General features: G+C 39.4%; 1 protein-coding gene across 1 annotated transcript; it reads left to right on the forward strand.

The window, feature by feature from the left end:
• Positions 1-1,053: 1,053 nt before the first annotated feature.
• On the forward strand, positions 1,054-9,595 carry LOC111671620 (fibronectin type III domain-containing protein 7-like). The gene is made up of 14 exons (XM_023428754.2): positions 1,054-1,186; positions 1,369-1,384; positions 1,535-1,795; positions 2,213-2,473; positions 3,578-3,838; positions 4,959-5,222; positions 6,266-6,520; positions 6,608-6,865; positions 7,404-7,658; positions 8,035-8,289; positions 8,402-8,662; positions 8,851-8,880; positions 9,050-9,087; positions 9,552-9,595. The coding sequence occupies exons 1-13, from the start codon at positions 1,133-1,135 to the stop codon at positions 9,079-9,081; spliced, it is 2,463 nt and encodes an 820-aa protein (XP_023284522.1). The 5' UTR covers positions 1,054-1,132; the 3' UTR covers positions 9,082-9,087; positions 9,552-9,595.

A 9,595-nucleotide genomic window follows, 5' to 3' on the forward strand; every position in this document is an offset into this window, starting at 1 on the left:
GATCTATCTATCTATCTATCTATCTATCTATCTATCTATCTATCTATCTATCTATCTATCTATCTATCTATCTATCTATCTATAAATTAATACGGCCATTTTCGTCAGTGATGACCCGTGGTAAGTTAAAGCTATGAGACAAGTCAAAGATTTTACTTTTCAAGTCAAACAAGTAAGAAATTATGAGTTGTATACTAATATGAGGAGAAAAAAACGACAAATTTCTGAGATAATTAAGTAAATCAAAAGTATGAAATAATAAGATTTTGACTTACATAAAAAATAATGTAATACTTATTCATAGTCTTGAGATATTAAGTCACTTATAGGTTTTGACTTTCTATCTCATATCCAGTCTTAGAACTTTTAGTATTTATAATTGTTTCCTCTGGATGATTTATGTGATTTATACTTTACATTTGACTGATTCTTTTATGTAGGCTATTATATGAGATATTCTTGTAAAATGTTGTTTTATGTATTTTTCCAGGCCCCTACATGGAGTATCACACAATGATATCCAGCTCTGTTCTGATTGGTCCAGTGAGTAGATTAACTGCAAATAACAACCACCTATTTGATGACTTTTGCCTTCAGTTTTTCTTTTTGTTCTTTTATTTATTTTTTTGATCCGGCAACCTGTAAAAGTTTTTTTGATGTGTGCTCCCTACAGCCTGTTTGTCTTTAGTGGTTGGTAACATCTGGAATAAAAGGGCTTCTAAAATTAAAAAAACTAATTACGAATTTAGAAAATGTGTTCATTATGTTCAATGTGAGTGCTCTGAGGCCTCTAGGTAGGGGAAGTCCAGTCCCTTTGCCAAACCCCTGTATTTTTTTGGCACCTTGACTACATCCTTGAATATAGAATATCATGCCTATAGCTACAAAGGTGTTTCCTTCTCGTGCTATTCAACTTGCACCTGCCCCAAGTTATATCTCTCTGCTTCAGCAGGATTGGACATTTGCTCCCAGTGGGAGGGGCCAGATGCAGGTATTTCAAGTAAAACAGATACCACATATGTTTTAGAAAAGGTAAAACAGTTAAGAGTGAAGCATTAAAAAAAAAAATCTAACAGAGGCTGCACACTGTGAGAAACAGTGAGAGGAGTGTTTCCAGGTACAGACGTGAAGAATGGGCACAATGAAGTGGCTGGTGATTTTTGTCTTGCTGGGCATATGCTCACAGGTACAGTAATGAAATTTAATTTATTATAATAGACAGTTTATTTCAAATTCTGGTTGTGAAAAGGGAAGAGCACAATGCAATGGAAAAATAACATTCAAAGTGTTTAACTAGGCAGTAGTAACTTGGATTTTATATAATTACATAAACTATTGTTAATAATATTTTCTCATCTATATTTACAGGCTGCAACTGAATCGGGTACTGTATATTATCTTTTAATATATATTCCACGGTAGATGTTTTATCACTGTCATCTATGAGAATGAACAGGCACAAACCCTTGATTATGTCATGTCTTAGGGTGATAAGTGCTATAATGATCTCCTTTTCTTTCATCTGTGTCATCAGCTATCCAAGTATCCGTGTTCTCAGCATCATCCAAGACAATGATTCTCAGATGGACCAGGTACTCTGGAGCCAGCTCATACAAGATCTCCGTTGCCCCCAAAAGCTCACCAAGCAACCCCATCGCTTTTGCCCAGTTTGGTCCGAACACAGTGATGGGCTCTGTCAACTCTCTGTCCCCAAACATCAATTATGTCTTCACAGTCGAAGCTCTGGACAACTCCCAAGGAACACTGAGCGCTGCCAATGTTGAGTCATCTACAGGTGAGGTCTAAACCTGCACCCAGTGACAGAATATTCTTCTTAGTGCTTCATTGATCATTCATTTTCCATTTCAAAACAAGCTATTTTTAGTTTATATTTTGGCGTTTTTGTGTGTTTCACTTTGTTTTAAAATACTTTATAAATGTGTACAGTAGCTACAGTTGGGTAAAAAAGATAATAGTGGTCTTCAGTTATGATAAAAAATATTTGAATATGATACATTTTGTAGTTACATTTGGTGTAACTACATGAGAAGAAATAAAGAGAGGAAATAAAATGTTCCCCATTATTTAACTCCTAAAATCAGTCAACATGGGAGATCATGTGGAGGCCATCCCTTGCGTCCCACTACCAAAAATCTTACAATAAGTGTCCCCTTGTTGGATACCATTACTAATCTGAACTGACTATTTTTAGCCCCTGAGACCATGGAGCCCATCCAGACAGTGAAACCGAAGGACAGCAGGACCTTGATGGTGGACTTCACCTTGAAGTCCGGGGCGACTCACTACATCATACGCGTCCAGAACTCCAATGGCTTCTACAGAGAAGACACAGTTTCTTCCTCCCCCACTGAGATTCAGTCCCTCACACCGTACACTGAGTACACGCTCAGCATCATGGCTGTGAACAGCGGAGGCCGCAGCCAGCCGTCTCTTCCTGTGACTGCAATGACAGGTACTGGTGTTTCTCATATTATCTTTATTTGTGTGTGAGATTATCACAGAGTAAACGGGAAAAATAACGGCATAGGGTTGGATTATGCGTAGAAATGAGTCACATATTCACCAAGAGACACAGAGCACTTTTGTCATCACTCATCATGTCCTGCAGAAGTCACTTGATCTGCTTCATTGTCCCACAGCAGAACCATTATATACAACACTGTGAGAGAATGTATACATGCATCATATTCAGTAAAATGTGTGTAAACCCAGGTTTGTCTTACCCAAGGAATGCATCAGCATCCCCCTGGGCCTATACCTGACCCTTCTATGTCAAACACACAAAGAGTTGACCTCATCACGAGTACATAGTTGTCACCTCTCACCTCCCCTTCTACCTCGGGGGGAAAATCTGATCCTCATGAGCTAAAAAAACATGCAACGAGCATTATGGATCTTTGGATTTCATCATATAGGACAAACACCACTTAATATCTCAAACTCATCTCCTTTGTCCCTCAGTGGTGGAATGAGTACTTAATCTCTCTCTTTCACTCTGTCTAGAAAATAAATGAAAAGAAGATAAGTCGAGATAAGACTTAAATATTGTGTAATTCATATTACAGCAGAGCAAGAAACAGAAGAGAAGTACAAAGAGGTAGGAAACAGATAAAGAACAATTATCTCAAGGGTTTGACATTTGCTATACACATACAGTATGTAATGTGTTTGCTAAGTGAATAATTTTATACTTAATATGTTAGATTCAATTTTACTATATTAAACTGTATATTCTCTTAAAGTTGGTGTCAAAAGAGCAAAAAAATTGCAAAGTCTTTTGTTGTATCTGCGATTTTACTGAGTTTTTCTCCAGTACTTTTTGTGGCACAAACACTTTTAGCTCTGAATGCTCTACCACTATCTACTAAAGTGACATTGTGTCTGTTTGTTTGTGTCCAAGAAAGACAAATAGTCTTGGATGGAACTTGTAGGGATATAAACTACAGCCCAGTGGAGTTATTTGTCATCTACACACCATTGCAACAAGACTAGCGCAGTCTTGATCCATCAGAGCATCTCACATGTAAAACATGTCAAACTTTCCTCTCTTCCACAGTGTTGCCTCCTCCTCAGCTCTCCACCTCCTCTCCCACCAACGACAGCATCGTTGTGTCATGGCCCCCCATTGCTCACGCTGTCCAGTACACCCTGTCCGTATACAAGTTTGGTTCAAACACCAACATGAAGCACAACACCTCCAACACCAATCTGACCATCTCTGGCCTGGATGCTGGCTCACTCTACATGATCAAGGGATTGGCCTGGGACCCTGAGGGCCGACAGGGAGAGGGCAGTTTGCACATCAACCAGACAACACGTAAGGACGCACTTGTTGTCACAGCGTGTGTTTTCAAAGTGCCACATAGTAATTAGCAACAGCCACTAACACCTATTATTAGTCGATAATCCTGTTATAATAACGAGAGATATTATATATGAAGAGATATACAAACAAATAATTAGGCTCATAGTTCTGCTGCCATGTAAGATAAAGCTCTCACCTGTGTGATATTTTGGATTGATACGTATCAGGTGACCTATAAAAACTGTTTGGCTGTGGCTGTACCCATTGAAAGCAGCTAAACTGTGTCATCCAGTAGGTGTTTGTCATGAGGCATCCCATCACCAACTAAAAGTAAAAAGAGATACGTTTTCTGAATAGAATTAATTTATACGTTGCCCCATTTTAGCAAAGAAAGTAGCATATTAGCTTTGATGCCCAGACTGTAAGAGTTTAAAGCCTTTACTCATTACTAATGGAGAAATACCACAACGGAAAAATACTTCATTGCGAGGAAAAGTTAAAAAGTTTAACTTTTTGTGTCAAATTAGAAAATGTCCAACTTTGGCGCCTCCCAGTGATAATATCGAAACAGACACATCGGATCATTAAGCATTACTTGGCTGATAGCAACACATAGATTGGATGAAGACACACACCATCAGAGGAAAGATGGAGCAATTATATATAAATTCTACACATAGAGGCTTGGGAATAAAGCAATAAAATGCAACTAAGAATGAATAAATTAAATAATTGGTGTTTTACATGTAAACAGAGTTTAAATGTTGCTATAGTGTGTCTGTGTGTTGGGTAGGGTACATCATATTTTATCAACTAATTGTCTACATTTTAATCTTAATCTAAAAAAGTAACTTGTAATACAGCCATTTGATAAATAAGTGACATTAAGGGCACAATTTCCCTCAGAAATGCAGTGGAGAAAAACATATTAAGACTTAAAGTAAACATCAAATTGGTATTCAAATAGTACACTTTAGTAACACAGTGTCTAGATTCACAGTACTATCAGGTATATGTTTGTATGTACATATATTTTTGACTGTTTCATTGGTGTTTTTGTGTGTTCCTATATGTACTTTATGTGTGTTTGATGCATCACTGGCTGTGTCTTTATGATTTTTTCTTTCAACAGGACCTCCAACACCGTCTTCTGTCAACGTCTCTGTGGTGATGAGTAACGATGTGGCCGAACTCTCTGTGTCCTGGGAACTCGAAGCGGAGGTCTTTGGATCCATCGAGTATTTTGTAATGAGTGACCAGAACCTCACCTGCAACTCCACGTCCAGCTCCTGCACCCTGTCTCCGGTGGCCTGTGGAGAGGTACACGTTATCCAGGTCACCGCCTCAAACCAGGCCGGGCCCAGCTTCCCGTCCAGCCCCAAGGTCTTCATCACCTGTGAGTAGTAGAGCTAATATTGTCTGTTTTATTGTTTTTACCTGTTATTGGTTTATTTTGACTTTCATACTACACAGATATAAGTTGGATCAAATATTGGGAGATTTAATTTATAGATTTTATAGGCTTAGGTTAGGTTTTAGAAGTTTTTTACAGCAATATGATCATATACATTGACTTGTCAGGTATTTAATTCACTGTATTAATCAGGAACATTCACATCTAGTTATTCTATCTATTAGTTAACAGACATTTTTTATATCACACTCAATATTACTAAATAAATTTCCACCAAACAACCAAAGATTTTATCCATATGTCTCACGCCTGCTACCGCAAATCAGATTTAGCATTTAATTGTTAAAGTAATAGCTATACAACAAGTTGTAGGCAAAAATATGTAATGTGTTAGAGAGTTTAATTTCAGTCCACACAGAGTTAGAGCCGCCCCATGGAGTTATTTTTTACCACTAGTTTTGCTGTGGAGCTGTGTTTTTTGCAAACTGGTTTAATTAAGCACAAGTGCAGATCAAGAATTTGTTAAGAATTAAATCCCTGTCACATAAGCAGACAAATGGATTTGAACTGCATGGACAGATAAGATGTGAGCTGCACACAGTACATATTTGAGATTTACTTATGAGACAGCCATTAGTTTATTTTACCACCATATTCTCCTAAAACATAAAAGAGAGAAGAGGTCAAACGTGCTACAGGGCTTCATCAGATAAAATTACCTACCACTACTTTCTGGTACTTTTTTCATCAGTTCTTTTTATCATATGCAACAAGAGTTATTATCACACTTCATATGATAAAGTGTGAATTTTCATGAAAATTTAAATCATTAGTTTCTGATTACTGGAGAAAAATTATTGAGTAAACATGTTCATCAAAACATGTTGTATCTTAAAGAGACAAAAACAGACTACAATACCACATCTGCGATAGTTATGGATCCAATATGACACGGCATTAGACAACTTTGAAAGCACTGTCTCAATGTAATTGTGACTAAACTCCGTGTGACCCTGTGCTGTCAGTCCCCTGCCCTCCAGAGTCTCTGGATCTTGTGGAGTCGACAGAAGGAAACTGCACGCTGACGTGGGACACGGTGCCTCACGCTGACAGCTACGTGGCCTTCATCAAGAGAAGCGATGGTGGCGAAGAGACCTGTAACACCACCAGCAACAACTGTACCTACCACTGCCAGTGTGGCTACACATACCTGATGTCTGTGCTCGCGTTCAACCAGGCCGGAGCCAGTCCTCCCGGAAAGACTCTCAACTATACCACCTGTAAGTGGCAGCAGAGATTACATGTTTATCATCATCATACATGTTTATCGTCGTGTGCTTACCTCTGCGTCACCTGTGTCTTTTCAGTGCCCTGTTGTCCCGAGGGTGTATCCGTCTCCCTGGTGAGCACTGACACTCTGGAGATCATGTGGACAGCTTCGCGGGGGGCAGAGCTCTACCAGACTCGGGCTGCGGACAGTTCAGAGGTCATCCTGTGTAACGACACGGCCCCGGTGTGCGCCCTCTCTGACCTCAGCTGTGACAGTGCCTACAGCATGGTGGTGACGCCCTGCAATGAAATCAGTGGATGCAACCTTGCATGCAAAGCTCACACCAAAGACACAGGTTGAAAACTCCTGTTCATATATACATTATATATATATCCCGTTTCACTTTGCACTTTGGTTCTGTTTATCTGTCTTGTACAGTCGCACTGTGGCCAACTTTGTATCCTAGATTTCACATAAAAATGATTTAAAAACACAATTAAAACTTCACATTAACTTCAATATGGTGTAGCCTACAATACACATACTTGACAATATTAATTAGCTTACCCACTTTTGCTTCACGTTTCATCTTGATTAAAGCTAAACATATTTACTTTGGTAGAAGAATTTTTATCAGTGAGTTTATAATGAATTTGATATTAAAAAAAGCATGTATAATAAAAGCTTGTATATTTTGTTTTAATGACTATATGGTTGATGTACTGCCTCTTTAAATTACCACAAATTGATAGTTTTGAATAACTGTAATTGCTTTGGATGATTATTTATCTAATGGAAATGCACAAAACATTTAGGACCCTCAAAAGGTATGGACATGCTCAGTGAACTCAGTCAGCTTTTAATTAATTATTGCTCTCCTTCATCCCCATCAGCTCCCTGCATGCCAATGAATCTGATGCTGAACCCGAAGAACTCCTCCTGCGTCAGTGTGAGCTGGACAGCGAACAACAGGGCAGCTACTTACACCGCGAGCGCGATGGGAGATGACGGCAAACACACCTGCACCACCACTGGAAACAGCTGCGACATCGCTGACCTTCCCTGTGGCTCCACCTATGAAGTCAGCGTCACAGCGAGCAGCGCCGCTGGCCAGAGTTTACCCAGCTACTCTGACTCTCTGGAGACAGGTGAGTTACCCAAGGTTTGGACTGAGGAAAAACCAATATAAAAGTGTACCAATGATTAGAACAATAACAATAAAAAAAAATTTTAACAGACATTTCAAACAAAATGTATTTTAACCTCCTCTCACCGCATTGCCATTATCTTAGACACTTCAGACCAGCTTTGCATTCCTCTGGGCCTCCTCCCTTGTAAAGTCATGCAACATGGCCACTGCAAATCTGACTTGTATTTTCCCACTAACTTCATCCATTCTAGGGACCATAAATAGATTTGAAGCTTTAATTTAGACTTAATTTAAAAAAAGATTTTGTTGGTGGGGTTGAAATAAATGTTATTATTAGATAAATTGAGGTACACATATATCATCCTCTTTTTCAGAACCCTGTTGCCCGGTGAATCTAACAGTGGCTCAGGTGACTCAGGCAATGACCAACGTCTCGTGGTCTCACGCCAAAGGGGCGCATTCGTTCATCACTTCTCTGACATCGCCGCGTGGTCACGCACGCTGCCACACCCAGGACTCCCACTGCCTCATGGGATGCATCACCTGTGGGACAAACTACACCGTCACCATGGAGGCGTTCAGCCACAGCGGGCGCAGGGCCAACTGCACTTATCAGGGCTTCTCGTCCAGTGAGTGAGGATGTATTTGCACCCACAAAAATTGTTTTTTTTGAGTAGTTAACGTCCACATAGAATAAAACAATGCAGCACGTCACTTGATTACTGTCTCTCTATCTCGTAGGTGCCTGCTGTCCCTCGGGTGTCAGGCTCTACAGGATGGCTGGTAACTCTCTGCGGGTGTACTGGCGCAGCGCTGGCAGCAGCCACGGCTACATCACAGAGATGATGAGCGGCAGCAACAACTTCACCTGCACTGCGTCTCCCGGGGAAAACAGCTGTGATGTTAGCAACATCCAGTGTGGGGACATCTATCACGTGGTGGTGGCTCCGCTCACACCAGAGGGCAGCAAAGTCCAGTTCTGCCCTCAGAGACTGTACTCAGGTATGACAGTAATGTCTGGTGATGAAGAATATTTTGACAGCAGATATTCCTTGATGTTTTATGATACAAATGTGCAGTATTAACACACAGTTGGTAGTAAAGAGAAATAATGCAGCTGAAACATTGTGAACATGGATGACAACATTTTGAGCAAGTTTGACTTGTTGTTGTTCTTCTTCTTCTTGTAGTCACATGCTCAGACAGCAACATTGGCTCAGGTGAGTATGTTACCATGTTGAATTTAAACCTGTATGTAGATTTATTATTGTATTATAAATTAACAATCTCCCATATTTTATGAATAAGAATAGAATATTGTGCAAAACCTTTTAGAAGAGGGGATGCCACAGATCGATGATTTTTCTAATATCACTTCAATCTGTTCAGTCATTTACAGAGGGAAGAGAAGCGTGGACTAGCATAAGGTAAGTGCATTTATTGCACCTGAAGAGTAATGGATGGAAACTGATGCAGTAGAGAGAACGTTTTGTGAAGTCAGAGAAATTACATTTCCTTATGCAGGACTTTTTTCTTGTCATCTTGAAAAAACAAACAATAAACTCAAAATATATTTGTGACAATCAGGAAAGCTCAAAGATGAAGATGAACAAATATTAAGAACAAAATTTTGTTGCACAACATTAATATATAAAGACATTTAGTGAATTAAAAAAAGGCACATATGTTTGTCATAATGAAACCATCTTTTTTCATGGTTTAAAATAACTGTGGGGTAAGTGTAGTCATTTTAATACAACATCCAGTAGCTGTAGACTGATGTCCCCCTCTGTTGACTACAATGAAACAACACGTACAATTTACACCTACTCATGTAAAAATCCAGCAAACTTGATGTAAGTATCTGTATCTGTATCTGTTGTCTTCACAGCCTCTTCTCCACAGAGACAACAAGCACTTCCAGCCCCCCCACCC

This window comes from Seriola lalandi, unplaced genomic scaffold, assembly GCF_002814215.2.
Source record: "Seriola lalandi dorsalis isolate HSWRI2012SDOR001 ecotype SW California unplaced genomic scaffold, Sedor1 jcf7180002054885, whole genome shotgun sequence".
In the NCBI taxonomy this organism is placed as follows: domain Eukaryota; kingdom Metazoa; phylum Chordata; class Actinopteri; order Carangiformes; family Carangidae; genus Seriola; species Seriola lalandi.

What these genes read in the sequence shown, in the direction of transcription:
- LOC111671620 (XM_023428754.2), top strand. Translation starts at nt 1,133, where the DNA reads ATGGGCACAATGAAGTGGCTGGTGATTTTTGTCTTGCTGGGCATATGC. An exon ending in CAATGTTGAGTCATCTACAG is followed by an intron (nt 1,796 to 2,212) that starts GTGAGGTCTAAA and finishes GACTATTTTTAG; the next exon opens with CCCCTGAGACCATGGAGCCC. An exon ending in CCCCAAGGTCTTCATCACCT is followed by an intron (nt 5,223 to 6,265) that starts GTGAGTAGTAGA and finishes CTGTGCTGTCAG; the next exon opens with TCCCCTGCCCTCCAGAGTCT.